Source organism: Cryptomeria japonica, chromosome 2 (genome assembly GCF_030272615.1).
Source record: "Cryptomeria japonica chromosome 2, Sugi_1.0, whole genome shotgun sequence".
Taxonomy (NCBI): domain Eukaryota; kingdom Viridiplantae; phylum Streptophyta; class Pinopsida; order Cupressales; family Cupressaceae; genus Cryptomeria; species Cryptomeria japonica.
The window spans coordinates 433,920,088-433,940,294 of NC_081406.1; the positions used below are offsets into that span (position 1 = coordinate 433,920,088).

Consider the following 20,207-nt stretch of genomic DNA (forward strand, 5'->3'; position numbering starts at 1 on the left):
AAATGTTCAACGCTTGCAATGCCATACTTTAACATGTCTGTGTGGCCTTATTTTAGGGTTTTCACATCTTATTAACATTTATTCTATGTCTCACATTCGATATTTATCATTTGTCGCTATTTTGTCATTCTTCTGCATTCTTTCCTATTCGATTTCAATTATGTCGCATTTCAATTGGGTCTTGTCAATATCATTTTTTGAATTGCAATCATTGGACATGATCAGCCGTATCATTTCAATGGGACATTGTCAATCCTAATCGGTGTCAAATTAGGGTTTTTCCCTAGATCTCAATCGTTTTTAATCAGTTATCAATCATCCTTGATCAATTATCAATCATTTTGGATCATTTGGAATCCCTTTCAATATTCAATTGTCATTATCGTCAATCTTTTGTCAATTTGCAATCAATTAGTCATCAGTCCTTGTTAGTCTTTATCAAAGGCAACCTTAATCAAATCGACCTTTTATCAATCTTTGATCGATTTGTCATCAATCTCAATCAATCATCAATTCTGGTCAACTTTGGGTCGATTAGTCATTGATCCTCATCAATTGTCGTTTGTCAAATCAATCTTATTGACCAATTTGTCATTGGTCTTTGTCAATCAATATCGGTTTCATATCATTATCAAATCTTTGTCATTTGTCCTTAAATTGTGTCAAGACCTTAATTCATTTCTAGTCCTTTTTCCTAGGGTTTTATGATTTAATTTATTTAATCCCATTAACATTTCTTCCCTTTAATTTAAATGAATTTATTTATTTATACTAAGTGTCCTTTCTGAGTCACAATTAAATAAATTATTTAATTGTCTAATTTGTTTCCTCTTTTGTGAATTAATTAATAAATGAAAATTTATTAATTAATGCCACCTAATTTCCTAATTTTCTTTTCCACCTAATTTTCTCCTAACTTTTCCCACTAATTTCTCCTCTATTTTGTCTCCACCTTTTCAGGCTAACTTGTCATAAGTTGAAGGCTATTTTCATTCCCATTTTGTCATCCAATTAATGAGCTATTTTTTAAGCCTAATTTGTCATAGCTGAATGGTTATTTTTCATCCTAATCATGACATAATTAGTGAGAACAATTTGCTCTCAATTTGTCACTATTTTGACATAGTAGTTTGTCTTCCAATTTTTCATAATCATGCCAATTTCAAATTTAGTTGCCTCTTTCGAATTGCTCAATCCAATTTGATGTCTTCACCATTTCATCTATAAATTGAGTCCTTTTTCTTCGATCATGGCTAACCACAATTTGAGTAACCTTACACTGTCACTTTCAAATCCATCTTTTGCAATCCAACTTGCTCTCATTTTCACTTGCATTTGTAGGTGACACCCACATAATTTGAAGGAGAAAGAATGTCAATGGAGGTCAATGAAAGAGATTTATACAATATTGGTTTGCTTGTGCTTGGAATCTTGTCTTTCATTCCTTTGTTTAGTATTAGGACTTACTTTCATTGCAGTTTATGTTTTGTGGTTGCCTAATCCATTGCTTTGATGCTTATTCCCGAATTCCTAGTTACACCTGGAACAAATATGTGTCTTCTTCCTCCTTTTCGATGCCCATTGTGTCTTATTCCTCATCTTTAATGGTTGTCTTCTTCTTGACTCAAATGAGATGATTTCATGTCTATTTTTATGTGTGAAATATATTATTTGTTATTGAGGCCTATTTAATGTTTGTACTCTTTCCAATTTTAATTTTGAATGTCTATTGAATTTGAAGTGCCAATTTGATTTCATCATTATTATTCTGAGTTGACTACTCTTCAATGAAAAATGGTGGCCTTACATATATTTTGCGATGGATGCAAGTGGGAATGGTGCTGATATGACCAATAGATGTACGATGAAGTGAGAAATACTTGTATGATTGAGCTAGACAGATGGGATGGAAGGTGCAATAATGTATTAACTTGGTCATGTCTTAGTAGGCATGCATGGTCTTACTAGTTGTATTACGTTACCTATGATGATCCTATTTTGAGTCAATGGACTTTCATGTGGTCGTAAACTATTAATACGGTCATTTATTAGTAAGGTGGCAAGCCTCAGATGACTATCAATGTTTAGGTTGATTTTGGTTGATTTTGATAGGGTACATGATACTTAGAACAGAGCATATTCGATGACATGTGGTCAAAGTTTTATAAAAAATAGTTGGGTGAGGGTATTTTCACGTGCACAGAAAAGTTATCATAGTCGTTTAAGGCAAGTACGTGCATATAAAAATCATCGTAGTCATTAGGGAAGTGTTTCAAGAATAACTATAGTGACATAATGAACTTAGTTCTAATCTACTCAATATATTAAATTGCAATTCTAAATTGCAATTAAACAATTATAATAAAACTAAAAATAATCAATTTAAATGATTTTAATAATTTTATATTTCAATATAGATTATATTTTTTCTACCAATGATAATAAAATAAATATATAAATTAAGTTAATGAATTTTTTTATCAAACTATTGTCTCTCTTGTTTGTGGTTTTATTTGTGCCCTTGATCTTGGAAAATTTTCACATGGTATCAAAGCCATTGGGACTTCATTGATTAGTATTTAAGAGACATTTTGGAAGGCTTCTTTTTTGGATCTGAGGAGCTGCACTTTTGGGGGACCTTGTACATCAATTTCGACCTCACCATTGAGTTTGGGAGGTCGTTTCATAAAAATAGAGTATAAATTCACCTATATTTGACGAAAGTGTTTTTTGGGGCATTGGAGGAATTTTTTACCCAATTCGGGCAATACGGTACAGATTTTGTAAAAAAAATTAAAAAAAAATTCTGCAAAAAATTTCAATTTCCATTTTAAATTTACAGTTTTTAAAAAAAATTGTTTGTAAAAGTTTTTTTGAAAATTTATTTAAATTATCAAAAAATATTTTTAGCGCGGGGGGGGGGGGTTGGTGGTGTCCTCTGACCACCCTACCCCAACACCGTACCATTGCTACGATTTTTTGCAGGTTGTCGACTACTACACACTATACCTGCACCCTCCGGTCGTTGCCACCATACTGCCCCATTGTTCCTTCCAGCAGCCCCGACCACTGTGCAGATTCCCCCCTCCTGCTCCATCGGGCTCCTCCTACCGCAGTGCCTCCCGCAACGGCCACCATTTTTCTGCATCTGACCACTCTCGCTGCCCTAGCAGAACCACCGACTCATGCCTCAATTGGTCGCCAGCCACCCTGCCAGCTTAGTCACTGACAAATACCTCACGCAGTCCACATGGTGCCCTCACATAAGCTCCATGCGGTTGAACCACTAATCCTCTCTGTTTACACACCTGCCCAGTCAGCTCACACACAGGTTTCCCTCCCTGCCACGTGGTAGAGTAGGATTTGTCGTCTTTGTGCCCAGTCAGGGTACGAAACACACAATCAAACAGACATGTGTCACCGTGTGATTTTCCAAGCACCGCCAAGTCAGCACCCAGTTGGCACCAACTCACTGTGCCACGTAGTCGTACACTCTACACAGTTAGCAAACACGTCACCCTACCACATCACCCTACCACATCAGCATCCATACAATCAGCAAAAGGGTTGTGACGATTTGGTGACGGTCATACGACTATCAAATTTTATACAACAAATTGCTAACGTCGGCACTACATCAACACTTTTTGAAAATTTTAGATCCCCTCTCCACTCGAGTTTTTGAATTTGTAGTCCAACTTTGAAGGCTCATAACTTGTTCATTTTGAGGCCTTTTTCAATGCATTTTTTTATTTGGGCTAATTTTTCATGCTCTTCGTAATGGTGTAGTTATTTTTTTATTTTGGTGAATAATTTTTTCAAAATTTATAGTTTCTCCCAACTGTACCTGTCCAATCCTCAATTTTGCAACTTCAAAGGCTTCGTTTGGGCTCATACGACCTCCTTTTCAAATGTTGTTTTTTTAAAGTGCATAATTTTTTGTCTACTTTCATGTGTTGCTATTAGTTTTTCACCAAATTGGGTAGAAATTGTACTTAAATAAATTGGTCTTTTTGGCCTACTTCGTACTTGTAATTTCCTTGGATCCTAGTTTAGATCTCTTGCATTATAAGTTTGAGTTTTTTTGGCCTGTTTGAGGTAGTTGTAAAGTTGAAATCAGAAGTCCACTTTGCCATTTTTTGCAAGTGTCTCATTGTACATGCACTAAGTATAAAGTGTCAAATCATCATTTTAGGGGGCGGAGGGGGGCGTTCTTTGATTGAGTGAATTTGGGGGGTGTCTTGTGTGATTGTGCCACTTTTTTCCTTGTGCTCTTTCATTTTTATTGATATGGGTCCTCCTAGATTCTCACTTTTAACTCCACATAATTATGCATCATGGAAAATTAAAGCATGGAGTAAAGTAATGGAAAAAGGACTCACGCATTACATAGATGGAACAATAACAACATCAACATATTCTAAGGTTGATACTAATGCTCAATTAGAATGGCTCACTAAAAATTGTATGGCTCTTGGAACTTTGAGAAATTATGTATCAGATGACCACATTTTTCACATTGAGAAGTGTACTACAATCAAAGAGGCTTGGGATATCTTTCAGAAATTGTATGGTCAAGTTGATGAAACCAGAGGCTACAAGATTGACAATGAACTTACCAATTTGGATCCCAATAATTTTGATACAATCCAAGACTATGTCACGAAAGCAAATGAGCTAAGAGAAAAGCTTAAGGATTGTGGTATTGACAAAAAGGATGCTCAATTGATATTCAACTTGTTGGACAAGCTTCCATCTGAATATGCAATGTTTGTTTCTAGCTTCCAAACCCATCGCTTGATAGTGGGAAGTTCCTACACTATGCCTTCATTTGATTCATTCACTGAATGTTAATGTTGAATCAATCCACGTTGTTGAACATGGGGATTCTCCAGCCTTCAAAGTCCAAGGATGTGGCGGCTAATCAAGGGAATCAAGGCAAAGGTTCCAAAAAGAAGCAGAAGCAGTCTAAGTAAAAAACACAGCAAGAAAAAGGACAATCATCCTCTCCATCACAAGGCGATTCTCCATCCTCTTCCAAGAAGGGGAATACACCTAAGAAGGAGCAACAAACTTGTTCTTATTGAAAGAAGTATGGTCATGATGAGCATCATTGTCACGCCAAGCAGATTGATGAGTTGACAAATCTCCTTAAGAAGAACAACATCAATTTGTCATCCGCCTACAAGAAGAAGGAATCATCTCCTTCCCCTTCCTTGTAGTCAAAGGGAAAAGGGCAAGCATTTGTGGCTAAAGAATGTTCTTCACAGTAGTGGATACTTGACTCAAGTGCCTCTTATCACATGGGTTCTATAAAGGAGAATTTTTATTCATTGGAGCCATCTAAGGTACCTCACATTTACATAGGTGATGATACACAAGTTGAGATAGAAGGGAAAGGTTAGGTTGTCATGGATGATGGAACATTTCAGAATGTTATTTATTTTCCTAACTTGACCACCAACCTTCTCTTTATCTACCAAATCACTCACTATGGGAATGGGAAGAAAGTTGAGTTTACACTTGATTTATTTGTGGTAAAGGAACTTGATAATGATGTCTTGGTATCAGTGGGGAAATTCAATCACAATTCAAGACTTTATTCATTCTCCCACTTTGTGCCAAGATCTCCTTCTATGTACTTGCTTACTCATTCAAATTCAGAAAGTAAGCTATGGTGTGAGCGGTTTGTTCACCTCAACTACCACTATCTTCAGCAAATTAGCACTAAAGAAATGGTCATAGGTCTACCTCAAATCAATTTTTCAATGTTCCATGGACAAGCATCTCGAAGAGAAGTTTGATAAGGGGAAATCTTGGAGAGCTTTGGAAGTTCTTCAACTTGTTAACAGTGATGTAGCAGGTCCATTTCCATCACCTTCTTTTAGTAATGCCTGCTATGTCCTCACCTTCATTGATGACTACTCCTGCTTCACTTGGGTCTACTTTCTTGTTCACAAGAGTGAAATGTTTGACAAATTTCTAGCCTTCAAGGCTCATGTGGAGAAGCAATTAGGGAAAGTGGTCAAGATCCTTCACACAGATAATGGAAGGGAATATGTGAACAATAGAATTGAGGAGTTTTGTACACTTGAGGATAGTGATGAGAGTGATTCAAATGGTGAGACTCATTTAACTTCGACTCCCAGGGTTACACCTTCGCAGGGTCCACTTGATGTTGAGCAGCCTCGTCCTTCATCTCCACCTAGACCTCGTTGGGCTTGATAGACACTTGAGTCTGCGGGTTCTCTTGTTGGGGATCCTTCAGACACATGGAGGACTCGATCATAGCATCAGGAGTTTCCACATGCATGCATTGCTATTGCTTTTGATCCATAGACATTTCAAGAAGCATCAAGGGTTCTCGAGTGGGACCAAGCTATGGAGGAAGAGTATAGTTCCTTGATGAGGAACAACACTTAGGAGTTAGTCCCTCTCCCTAACGAGAGAAAGATGGTTTGATGTAAGTGGATCTATCGGTCTAAGTTTGCAATGGATGGTAGTGTGGATAAGTATAAGGCTCGACTTGTTGAGAAAGGTTTCTCATAGGTTCCAAGTGTTGACTATATTGAGATCTTTACGCTCGTAACAAAGATGAACTCCATTTGCTTGACACTTGCTATTGCCGTAGCTCATGGTTGGGTTGTACATCAGATGGATGTGAAGAGTGCTTTTCTTCATGGGGATCTTAATGAGGAGATTTTTATGGAGCAGTCGCAGGGGTTCATCCAGGATTCTTTATTGGTTTGCCGACTGAGGAAATCTATTTATGGCCTTAAGCAGGCCCCTAGGGCTTGGTATGCCAAGATGGATTCCTTTGTTCTCTCAGTAGGGTTTACCAAGTGTCATTCTGATCCGAATATCTACATTTTGTGATAGGATGACTCACACTTGATATTTATGCTCTATGTTGATGACTTGATCATTACAGGGAGCACCTCATCCATCATTAGCAGTGTCAAATCTGCTTTGCGTGATAGATTTACCATGACTGACTTGGGTCTTTTGCACTAATTTCTCGGGATAGAGATTTCACAGTCACCTTCCGGGATTACACTTTTGCAACCCAAGTATGTTGTTGATCTACTTGCACTCTTCAACATGGTTGATTGTAAGCCTGCGTTTACTCCCTTTCTTTCAGGAGTGAAGCTTGAGGTTAAGTGTTCCACTCCACTTGTTGATGCCACATTGTATCGTCAACTTGTGGGTAATCTAATCTACTTTACTCACACACACCCTGCCATTTCATTTGTGGTTGGCATGATTTCACGCTTTATGCAGGAACTACAGGAGCTTCATTGGAAAGCAGCCAAATGCATCTTGCACTACATCCAGGGTACACATCATTATGGGATTCATTATGCAACAGGCACAGGACTTCACTTGGTTGGTTACACAGACTTCGATTGGGTTGGCGATCTTGATGATCGTAAGTCTACTTCAGGTTACAGCTTCCATCTTCGTTCGGGCCCCATTTGTTGGCAGAGCAAGAAGCGGCATGTTATTGCTCTCCCTTCGACAAAGGCTAAGTATCAGGGGGTTGTAAATGCAACGACTGAGGCTACTTGGCTTCAGCATATTCTCATAGAGTTTAGGTTCTCCACTCCACAATCGACAGTTCTACATTGCGACAATCAGAGTGCTATTGTGATCTTGAAGAACGGGGTCCAACATCAGCGGACCAAACACATCAAGATACATATGCACTACATCAAGGAGTTGATTCAAGCTTAAGTCATTGATTTGTAGTATTGTCCTACAGTGAAGCAGGTTGCGGACATATTCACCAAACCCTTCACTAGGAGTGTGTATCGTCAGTTGCACGCTCTCTTGGGAGTGCGGGACATTTCACCAGGGGGGTCAGCTGACTTCTCCTTCCTCTCTTATGGGAGGACTTTTTCCTCTTTGAGGTTTTGTCCTTCTTTTTGAGTCTTTTTGTACATATATCTCTATTTTTTTTTTTGGGGGGGGGGGAGTTTTTTCCCACTAGGTTTTCTCCCTTTCTCCGTTTGTGAGAGATTACATTACATAGGCGTGCTTGCATGTGCATTTGTACATGGGTACCTAACATGGCCTAGTAGTCGGGACCCATCTTCCATTGGTTAGCTTGAATCTACATTCCCCCGAGTTACACTTAAGGGGGGGTGTTGGTGTAATTATTTACTCATATAGGATATAATTACACTTCACTTAAGTTGAATTAGGATAATGCATCTCATCGTAATTTGGATATGAGACACTTAGGGAAGTGTGCACATAGGATTGATGTATGTAGGAGAAATTCTACCTTCTGTGGTCTTATCTTGTTACATTCCACCTTCAATGGGTGATCCACCTTTCGTGGAATATTTTATTATTTCCCCTACCTACCCTTACCTACCCTTGTTTCTCATTGAGCCACATGTCGTGATTTTGTGCTCACATATCCATTTGGCCTTGCCTATATAAGCAGGCTCATCTTCTTTGTGTTGATTAATCCAACCGATCATATATCCATATTGATGAGAATACAGTTTGTTCTTGTCAAACTATTCTCTCTTATTTGTGTTTTTCTTTGCACCCTTGATCTTGGAAAATTCTCACATTAATTTTATTGCTTCATATTTAATATTTATAATTAATACATATAAAATTTACATAAATAGCGTTCTAGTAGATTAGTGATTGCTTATTTCTTAAATAATAAAAAGCGTTTATAGTGCTTGATGTTAAAATCAATTGACTTCAAAAGTGCTACACGTATCAAAACAAAAACTCACTTAAAAATATAGTGATTAAAAAGTAATACACATTCACTTAAAAAATATAATAAGTATATATATTAAAAATGATGAAAACTTTTATTTATAATTGTTTTAAATATCATATAAAATAACTTAAATTTTTTACATTTTTATTAGATATTACTTTTTTCAAGTATGAAAAATTAATATAATTATAAATAAGTAGAAGCAAGCATTTAACATTTTTAAGAGAAAATTTTATCATGTTAATATTTTTTTAAATAATAATACTGATATATTATTAAAAATAAATATTAATTAATTATACATAGAGTTAAATCACCTTTTTTGTATTTCATAAAATTTGGTTGATATAAAAGTAATACACATTCACTTAAAAAATATAATAAGTATATATATATATATATTAAAAATGATGAAAACTTTTATTTATAATTTTTTAAATATCATATAAAATAATTTAAATTTTTTACATTTTTATTACATTACTTTTTTTAAGTATGAAAAAGTAATATAATTAAATAAGTAGAAGCAAACATTTAACATTTCTAAAAGAAAATTTTATCATGTATATTAATTAATTATATAGAGTTAAATAGCCTTTTTTTGTATTTCATAAAATTTAGTTGATATAAAAGTATTTTTAAATTTGATTGTATTGCAATTTAATTATATTGCATTAATTGTAAAATTTAAATTTAACTTTTGTATATTAAAAAAATTTAAGTTTGAAATTTATCTTTTTAAAAGTTTGTTTATCATTGAAAATTATTTTTTAATTTTTTTTAAAATTTATAAAAAAAAATATTAATAATAAAATAAAAAGATAACAAAAATAAATATACACATTAAAATAATTTAGATGTGAAATTTATTTTTATTATTTATATCTTTATATGAAAATTCATAATGATAATAAAAGCTATTGAAATTGATATAATTAATAAATATTTATCTTATCAAAAAAATCATTATTATGTTCTAAAAATTATATATTTTCTTTTAATTTTAACTTATATAATAACTTCAATTTCAACTTTTCTTTCACTTTCTCACCCCTATCTTTCTCTTCCTTGCTCTCTTTTTCTATCCCTATTTTGTTTAGATTAGAGGTGGGGTTAGTTTTAGAGCTCAACTAAAGTTACAGTTAGTGTTATTTAAATTTAATTCAATTATAATATATTATATTATTGTAGCAAGATGTATGTGTGTATGTATATAATTTTATTAATATAATAAAAATTTTAAAAAATTACAAGGAATCTTAATAATATTTTCACCCTCAATTATCATATAGCGTTCTGCAAATACAATAAATCAGAGATTATTCACCTATATTTACCAAGCCTATATTCCTAAAGCTGTATAAACTGAAAGTATATTCAAACCTTGCAGAGGGATTTTTGCAAAGGGAAATAATTATTGTAGAACAAAACTGCAATGCTAACCAGCTGCCTTAACTTCCACACTTTTAAAATTTTACTTGTCTCATATCCTCCAGTCCTTTTGACAACCAACACATGTACTATTGTAGCAATAGTCAATCTTTGAACGCTAGAGTAAGCTTTCACTTTGAACTAAGAATTGTATACAAGAAAACATGAAATTAAGGTTAGTTACACCTAAAAGAATTCTGGCCCATTTATCAGTTGGCCAACTTATTCCACATCAGGGCCATTTTAGCCTGTCTTAAGTCCACATCAAAAGATCGAATTTCAAATCTAAAAGCCTTCCAGCAGAAACTTCAAATTCTTGATATATCAAACCCACTTTTGCCCATGCATTTCCACCTTCAAATGGCAGAAAACTAATGGTCATTTTTACAATTTCATATTGCTTATCTTCTTGAAAATTTGGATAACAGATAAAAGAATGAAGAAGATTAACAAACCAAAGGTAATCACATACGCTACATGACTAGAACCATGCTGTATTATGCTTCTATTTAATCTTCTCATATTGTTCTAAACTCCAGCCTGAGCTTTGATCATTGTCATTTCCTGTGCCAACATATTACTACTTAATTAGGCTCAAATAAACTTTACAAAATCATCAAAAATAAATTCACAAATTATCTAAAGCGCCTATGTGAAGAATTACAAGCACTGTCCAGTGAATATAGAACTTTGAGTTAATTGTGTTGCTTTTCCTGCAAATAGAATATGTACAAGTAACAGCTTCTTTCTTTGACACAAGATAAAATGTATTAGTGGAAAATAAAGGAAAAATATAAAGAATGGCAGTACTAAGGAGCTATATATTGTCAACAAAAACAAAGTCTATTATAAACTTAGAACTAGAAATCAGTCCTCCAGAAACATGCATGGAATAGAACAGCACATCTTCAGTCTGGTAATTGAGGGTGAAAATATTTCGTCTTGGTGGATCCAACCTAAAAACAAAAATCTCACTGCAACTGCTACACATTCTCCAACATTGTGAATCCATCCAATCAGGTGAATTGAACTTCCACCATTTGATTGATTATTAATATGATATGGCTTGTAGTTTAAGAGCAACCACACTTTTAAATCAAATATGTTTTTAAGACCAACAATATTCATTCATAAACATGCTGCTATATCCTAACAACCCAACAACCATAGATCTTTTGCTCCCCAAAACTCTAATCTACAGTTTACCGAATCCTCTCCTGAATCATCAGCACAACACAGCATATCAAAGCCCAGACATTCCCCTTCATCAAGGTCAACCATAGTATCACATCCTAAAGAATTCAACTTGATGCCTCGATTGGGGATAAAATGACAAGCAAATATGTTGGTTTTGTTGAACTTGTCCACAATGAAGATGTCCAACAGCTAACCAACCAAAATGCAGTGGACATGTAATTTCTTCAATTCAACCAAGTCCTAGCCCAATTGGTCCTTATCGCTTAATTGAGATTTTAAAGAAACAATGTGCAACATCTCACTCATCAACCTCTTTAGAAATTTTCCACCCCACCAGGCAGCACTGCTGGAAACTATTTTTTTAAAATACCCAAACCATTAACCCCACCTCAAGAGCAAGTGAATCACATGGACTTGGATCTTGACCCACCAAAATCTGACTTGCAAGATCCAAGCTTCTTTGAATTCAAGTAAATGCTTTTCAAGGTCCAAATGACTAGAAGAGAAGACCCTACCTTGCATTGTGTTGTGCTTTGCACACACTCCCCGTCTCCGATAGGGACCCCCTCCCTTTGTTCACCTCGTCAAGGTCCTGCAATAATTTCTGTTTGTCTGAGATAGAGAGGGAGAGAGCTTAGAGCTGAAACATGATAAGAGCCAAATGAAGGCATGCCCATAGATCTGATGTCTGGAAATTTGAAGCTCACCATAAGGAGAAGACGAGCCTTCAAAGGCCAAGCCTGAGCTGAAACTTAAATTTTGAAGTCTCCCCCAAATTCTGGAAAGCATCCCAAGAGGTTAAGTTCTGACAAAGATTCGAAAAGTCCGGTGAAAGCCATGATATTTGCCTTCCAGTTTGGACCTGGCTTATTTCAATCAACCCTCCAAGCATCAAAAATAGCACTGAGTTTTTGCCTTGAAGCGTTTAAAAAGCCAATGTCTAAAACACGTCACTCCGAAATTCAGTGAAATATAGGCAACACGATGAAAGTGATTTATTGCTAACGTGGTTGAAAACTGTAGTGTCATAAAATTGCGACCCTAGCAATTTTCGACTGCATTAGGGTCCTCACGTATGCGAGTTCGAATCCTCTAGCCTGATCGGAGATCGGAGATTGCTCAGCCCTCAAAAACAGCTTCTTTCTTGGCCTCTGCATCACCCCGTCCACACTCTACCCTGGAGAAAGGGGTAGGACAGGGGCGTGGCGCCACTGTCCCCCCTTGGACAGGGGCGTGGCGCCCTTGTCCTCCCGGGGTGTGGTGCCCCTATCCCTACCCTATTTTGGGGCAAGTCCCTTCCTAGGGTTGCATTGTTGGTTGTGCATTGGGCGAAAAACTCCTCGAATGTCGGCCTGTGACGAAAATCAAATCTACCAACATGTATTTAAGGGGCATTCGTCCTCTCATTTGCATAAGTTGGATAGGTCGAAGTTGGATAAATTCAAGTTGCACAAGCGATCAACTATTCAAGAGCATTCAAGCATTCAAGCATTCTTTTCTAGCATTGAGCATTCTCAAGTCTCCCTTCAAAGCTAGGTGTTGCATTCAAGTCAAGGATTCAACTATTGAAGAGGAGATTGATTCCAACATACAATTTCACACAAACATTTCTATCAACATTGCTACTACAACCTCCCTTGAGGTGATTTACAATTCAATCTTTCATTTACATCTACTTGCAAGTACTTTCTTTCAGTACTTGGTTAATTCCAAAACTGGGGTTTGACCTAAAGGCAAACCCCCAATCCCAACCCATTTTCCTCTCTTTTCTGTGTGTAGGTTGCAAGTGCGCAACTGTACTTTTGGATTCGGGCTTCATTTGCAGAAGCAGAAAAACCCTTTTCGTTTTGCGAAGTTTTTAGAGGACCGTGTACATTCCCGCCACGGTCCAGGCAACTTTTCTTCAAATTCGCAAGGCAACTTCGTCTTGACATATTACTGCCAGATCCAGGTGCACAGCTTCATCCCATATTCCAATCTCAAGTTATAATCAGTTCTTTGTCACTTTTACACTACATAAATCAATCAATTCCTTTCCATTTCAAATAAAGAAGAGGGGATCAACTTATCATTCTCATTTCATTCAGAATTCAATCTTCATCCTTGAAGGTTGGTGTAGTCACATAAATCTCTCTAATTTAATTAAATGAATATTCCCTATTTATTTGATTAAAAATCCACTAGCCATCGATTAATTAAATTAACATTTAATTAATTCATCTTCAAACATTCTCCTATTAATTAAATAAATTATTCAATTTATTTTAATTAATTCATTAAACCAAATTCAAATCAATTAAATGAATAAATCATATTTATTTCATTTAACCCTTTTCCTCTTTTAAATAAATTAAATAAAACATTTATTTAAATCATTTATTATCCCCCCCACTTGCATTTTCCTACAAATGCAACTTGCACACATTTATTGAAATAAATGAATTTTTATTTTAATAAAATCCTATTTTTCCTCACCCACCAAACCCACTTGCAAATCTAATCCCCTTCTAGATTCTTCTAACCCCTTCCTAATTAGCCTAATCCATTCCCTAATTATTGTCACATTCCTAAGTAACTTGGAGTCACTTCTCAAAGACTTCAAAAGTCTTTGAAAAGCATTTAATGCTTTGTGTGTTCAACAATTTAACTTTCAAAGTCTTCCAAAACCACTAATGGCTCTTACATGACCATTAATGGCTCTTACATAACCATTTATGGTTATTTCAACTTGCACTCATGTGTCTCCTCAAGCATTTATTGCTTTGACCATGTTTATCCCTTTTGCCTTTGCACAAGAGTTTATCCATTGGATAAAAGCTTTTATTCTTTTGAATAAAGAGTTTATTCATTCAACTAACCTTGACCTTAACTCCCAAGGTCATGTCAAGCATTTAATGCTTATTCCCTCCTCTCTCAACCTATCTCACATTGACACTTGTCATCCTGGGATTGGGTTGAAAGCCTTCACATGGATCTCAAATCATTCAATCCTAACCCTTGTTGAGATTACTCAATCTCAACCATCCATTGCTCCATTTTACTTATAAATAGAGCTCACATTCCTCATTTTCAAATCCTCAAGCATTTAGCATTCATAATCATAATCCTGAAAACTTGTATGCATTTAAGCTATAGTGAATTCTAGAGAGCATTTAGCATAAACTACTAATATCTTGTCATTTTGGTTAAAATAAATCATTTTAGTATCAATAGCTTAGTATTAGCTTTTTATTCACATTTAGAGCAAATACTTCAATCTCAAACCTCCATAAGCATCCATAGTGCAAAAAGTTGTTGAGAGCTACACTAGTTTGGAACTTGGAGAGGAGAGGAACAAAGGAGAAGGAGCCAAGAGTATGGTAGAAGGCATTTGGAGATGTCTTCTTGCATTTACATTCGTAGTTAAATGTTTTACTTTGTTCCTGGTGTCTCTTTTGATATGCCTGCTTAGGTTGATCTTTGGTTGAATAACACTAACCTTAATACTTGTTTCTTGTTGTTTGTGTGTTATACTACCACAGGTTTTTGATCTAACACTTGCCTTTTTTGCAGAGCATCAGTTGGATCTAGTGAATTTCCTCTCCTCTTCTAAATGTAACTTGGTGAAAAATGTTTGAAGGGTAATCAATAGTAGAACTCTCATCATTCTTTGAGGGAAAGGGTAGTTTTCCTCTTGATCTATCATTCACCATTTTCACCACATTACATTTTGGTGAACCCGACGTCTTTCATGTTTTCCTATGAACAAAATTGCATATTTTTCATTTGCAAGTTTCAAATTTCTGCAAAGTTAGTGGTTAAATCATTCAAAACCCTAGTTTTTAATTTTAAAATTGAACTTGTAATTTGTAAAAATTGCTTGTGATAATCTTAGATCCGAAAATTGTCTTGTTTGTCAAATTCAATTTCCTCATTGTTTTGTTCAATTTGCAAATAAAATTTACAAAATTAAAAGGTTACTTGTTAAAACCCTAATTTTCAAAAATCATCTTGAACTTGGGCAAAAATTGGATTTCCATTTGATTTTCAGATGTCTTCATTCCTACAAAATTCAAATTTTCAATTTTCCCCTTTTTTCCCAAAATTCAAATTTTAAAATTAAGTGGTTAGTTCATAAAACCCTAATTTTTAAAATTAATTGGATTTTGTGCAAATTTCGAATCAATTTCATTCCAATTCAGATTTCTAAACATTTTCCAAGGTGTCCCTATCCATTAGGTTTGACTTTTTTCAAAATTGCAATCCAATTCCTCTTTTTCTTCAAAACCTTACTAAGGTCCTATTCTCACATTTGCGCCTTCACGTCGCTCATATAGAGGTCATAAAATTCATCAATTTTTTGGGATTATCTTTAAAATCATCGTAATATCCATCCCTGAAAAATTTTGAAAAAAGTTGGTCGGACCATGTGCGTTCCCGCTATGGTCCTCGACTTTTTTCCCGAAATTTCGAGAGACAATTATGCATATATTTAATAGTCTAAATCCAAAAGATTGGCCGATTTTGTCGATTTTTGATCCCTCTAGAATGGAAATACCTCCCAAATTCAATATTTCAAATTTCAAGAAAATTTTTAAAATTAAGAGGTTAATTATAGTCTACTCTGATTTTAAAATTAAGTGGTATTCCCTTGGCCCTAATTTTAAAATTTCAATTTCCTTTCATTTTTGGAAATTGTGTCATCCTCTTCTTCCAACAAAGTTCAAATTGTTTAATCAGTATTTTCTTAAATTTTGCATTAATCAATTTTTTGAGCTTTGTTCCAAAATTCAAATTTTCCCTCTAGTGCATGAGTTTTACCACTATTAGTCCTACCTATCCTATCCCCATTAGACGAAGCATTAGAATTAAGGCTTCCCAAGGTTTAATTACCGAGGAGATGGAGCCTAATTTGGGTGACTTCTTTAATGAGGATCATGCTAATTCTTCCCATCCTAATCATGTGCCTATTCACCCCATCGATGAATCCCATGATGAAGCAGAAGCTTTAACTAGGGTTTTTATAGATCAACTTTCTACATTGGACAATCAATTTGATAGCTTTCAACAATGGATGTCCCAAGAGTACCCTAATAGTGAAGCTCTTCCATTAATTGAAGGCCTTAAGCGCATGATTCAAAGTGATAAGAATGGAGTTGATATATTGCGTGGCATTGCACATATTGTTGATTCTAATGTCATGCCTATCAAGAGTTGTGCCGAAACCCTAAGTTATTCACAACCTTCAACACAAATCAATCCTTCTATTCCTTTGACTACTCTTATGACTAGTATTCCTACTTTTACCTCCAACATCATGGCTACTTCAACTCAAAATGTCATTCCTACAACCATTGGTCATGGGGGTAATCCCTCTTCTTCATTTAATCCTCCATCGTTACCTATGTCTTCCATAAGTGTTCCGACTATTCCTCAACCAATCAGTGTGACACAAGGGGACAATTACTTCAACAACTTTATTCCTCCCCCTTTTCCTACCCAATCATCATCAATGCCTACTTACCATAATGTCCCACCACCTTATTCTCAGACCATGCCTTCTTTCAATAACAACACACCACCTTCCCAATCACCTATGTCTAACATCAATTCTTCTACCGAAATGACAATTAACAATCTTGCTCAAACTGTGTCTTCCTTACAACAACAAATTGCTTCCATGAGTCAATCCAAGTTTAGTGTGCCCACCTTTGATATTGTGAGCCCACTTTCTCTTGATATTGTTAAAGTCGTACCACCTAAACATGTTGAGATCTCTCAATTGGAACTCTATAATGGAAAAGGCGATCCTCTTACGCATGTTAAAACATTTCAAACCTTGTGTACTGATTTTGCTTATGATCAACGATTGCTTGCAAAATTGTTTACAAGAACACTAAGAGATAAGGCTTTACAATGGTATTGCTCTTTGCCTTCTTATTCTATCACCTCTTTTCAACAACTGACAAATGCTTTCATCCAACAATTACAAAATAACATTGGTCCTAAAATCACTTTGACTGATTTAATGCATTGTAAACAAGGTGTTAAAGAAAAAATGATTGATTTCATTGGTAGATATAAGCATTTGTGTGCTCAAATTTCTTTTAATGTACCTGATAATGGTATTCAAAGAATTTTTAATTCTAATTTACAAAAAGATATCAGGGAAAAACTTCTTTTGTCTGAGTTTGTTTTCTTTCTGCAGTTGTGCGCAACACTCCACAATTATCAACTAGTTGTGAGTCAAATGGAGCAATCCACTCCTATGGCTCCGAGTGATAAGGGGGAGAGTGTTCAACAACCGTTTGTGAAGTTCAAACCAACAAAAAGTTTCATCAAGTTCAATGATCCAATCAACAACAACAATGTGAATGCTACAACAGGTGTGCCTTCTATTTCTAAATTTTTCCAAAGAGAAAGACAATTTACTCTTTTGAATGAATCTTTACATAGTATTATGTCTCAGTTGTTGCACAGAAATGTTATCAAACTTCCTCCTATAAAACAAATTGATCCTTCTAAACTTGCATCCCCTTATTTTGATAACAATTCTTTTTGCCAATTTCATCGTCAACCTGGTCATGATACTGAGAAATGTTTTGCATTGAAGAATAAGATTCACGACTTGATTGATAATAATACTATATATGTGGCAGGTGTGAATGATTAAGGGAATAAATCAGTAGCTCCTCCTAATCAAAATCTTAAGATTTTCACTGATCCATTGCCATCTCATACCTCTAACGTTATTGAGATTGTGCCTAATTCTCTCTTTTATGAAGAATTCACCTCTATGGCTCCAAACTTGGTTAATATGGTAGAAACACAAGATACGCCTAAGGATCCTTGTATTACATTTGACACTAGTGAGACCATTAGAGCACCCGATGGCCCTTTATACATAGTTGCAAAGGTTAAGGATATCCCTTGCCGTGGTGCCTTGATTGATCCCTCTTGCATGGTTAATGTCATAACTAAAGAGTATCTTTTCACTTTGCGATTGCATAAACCACTATATGATGCTTCTAATGTGGTTGTGAAGTTATTTGATGGCTTCTCTTGTCCTGCCATTGGCTCTATCACTCTTCCTGTTGAAGTTCATACTAAATCCATGGATGTTGATTTTGTTATCATACCCTCTTCTAAGCAATTCCATGTGAAGTTAGGCTATCCTTGGCTATCTTCCATGAAGGCTATTGCTTATCCAATCCACAAGTGTCTGAAATTTCCTCACAATGGAGAAATCATAACTGTGAACCATAGCTTATTTCATCCATCTGAAAGAAGCCCCGGTGTTCCTATTGATTTATTTTGGCCTAAACAATTTCAATATCTTCCATTAAGAAGTGATGCTCTTTTTCAATCTTATCAAAAATGGAAGAACGATATGATATTATCCTTAAGTCAACCTAGATCTCCAACACTTGACATTCCTATTATTCTTCAAGATGAGGTTCTTCCCCTCACGGATAAAACTAATCTCCCTCCTAAGGAAGATCGTCAACCTATACCTATGGATGTGACTTTACCTTCTCTTAAGGAGAACAACAATATTCTTCCTAAGGTTAGACCTATACCTCCTCATCATGATGGACCTGGTCTCCTTCCTACACCTAATATTCCTCCTTTCTATGGCGCAGTTCCACCTCCTTTCTCTTATCGAGAGAAGAGGGCTGCTTCTCCTCTTGTTCAACCAAAAATACCTCAACCTAAACCTTCCACTATCAAGGAGAGAAACATTCCTACTTTTCCAAGTGTTCTTCCTCCTTCTCAGCCTTTCACTAAGACTCGACGGAATCGTTGTGCGCGAGAACGCCAACGAAGACGCCATGTTCGAGCTCGTGAAGCTATCCCTCAAAATATTCAATCTCCTCAGACTCCAACAGTTGACATGATTCCCTTTTCTCCTAAGCAAGATGTTCAACCTACATCTTCAAATCATAAGTTGCATAAAACATGTGATGGTTTTACTCCTATTCGTGTTCTTGCTCCTCTTTCTCTAAACTTTGATGAAGAAATGGGTGAAAATGTTATTCATAATGGCAATACAACTCCTAATGCTTCTGATAGTGAGTATGAGTATGTTGATGTGGACAAGCATTTATCGGATGAGTTTTCACAAACCCTAATCCTCGCTCCTAGAATCGAACAAAGTGACTTACAACATGAGCATAGTCCTTGTTTGGATCTTGTGATAGCTCCATCTGTTGTGCTTGATGTCGCTCTTCTGGAATGTTGCTTGCCTTCCTGAAATAGTGATCAGTGAGATCGGGAGGCGGATGTCGTGCTAGAGATTAGCAATATTAGCACTGCAGATCTTTCTCCCTCTCCTTTCTTTCTCTTTTGTGACTATTCTTCTATGTGTATCCTCGTTCTTCTATTGTTCCCTTAATGTCTTCTTGGGGACGATGCAAAGAATTGAGATCTTTTTCTCTTTTATGTTGACTCAAAAGGCATCCTCTCTTCCCTTTCTTCTAAGGTAGTGTCCTTTGGGGAATGACGACTATTTTATGCATATACATACATGATATACATGAGTCATCATATAGCATACTGACCTCGAGGAAAGCGACACTACCTCGTGTTTTGTGTTCATTATCCTTGGGTTTATTTCTCGATTGGGGGCTAAATCCTTGCAATAGAGTTCTCCCTCCCTTCTCTCTCTCTTGAGTGTATCCTACCTTAAAGCAATCACTCCCGATAAGGCACGCATGATCGCTTTAATCTAGGGGCATACAATCCGCTCATATTTTCCTTCTTTGATACTTAGAATTACTTAGTGAACTTTGTTTTGCTTTGTAATCTTTGGTATCCTTGCTCTCATGACTCATAGTGAAGGGAACTTTGC

At 35.7% G+C, this 20,207-nt stretch overlaps 1 protein-coding gene across 1 annotated transcript in view; it reads right to left on the bottom strand.

The window, feature by feature from the left end:
• Positions 1-10,196: 10,196 nt before the first annotated feature.
• Positions 10,197-20,207, bottom strand: part of LOC131031615 (bet1-like protein At4g14600) — an 83,557-nt gene continuing 73,546 nt past the window's right edge. The window contains 2 exon segments of the mRNA XM_057962779.2: positions 10,197-10,611; positions 10,613-10,744. Coding sequence (XP_057818762.2) covers positions 10,582-10,611; positions 10,613-10,744 — 162 coding nt within the window. The 3' untranslated portion in view covers positions 10,197-10,581.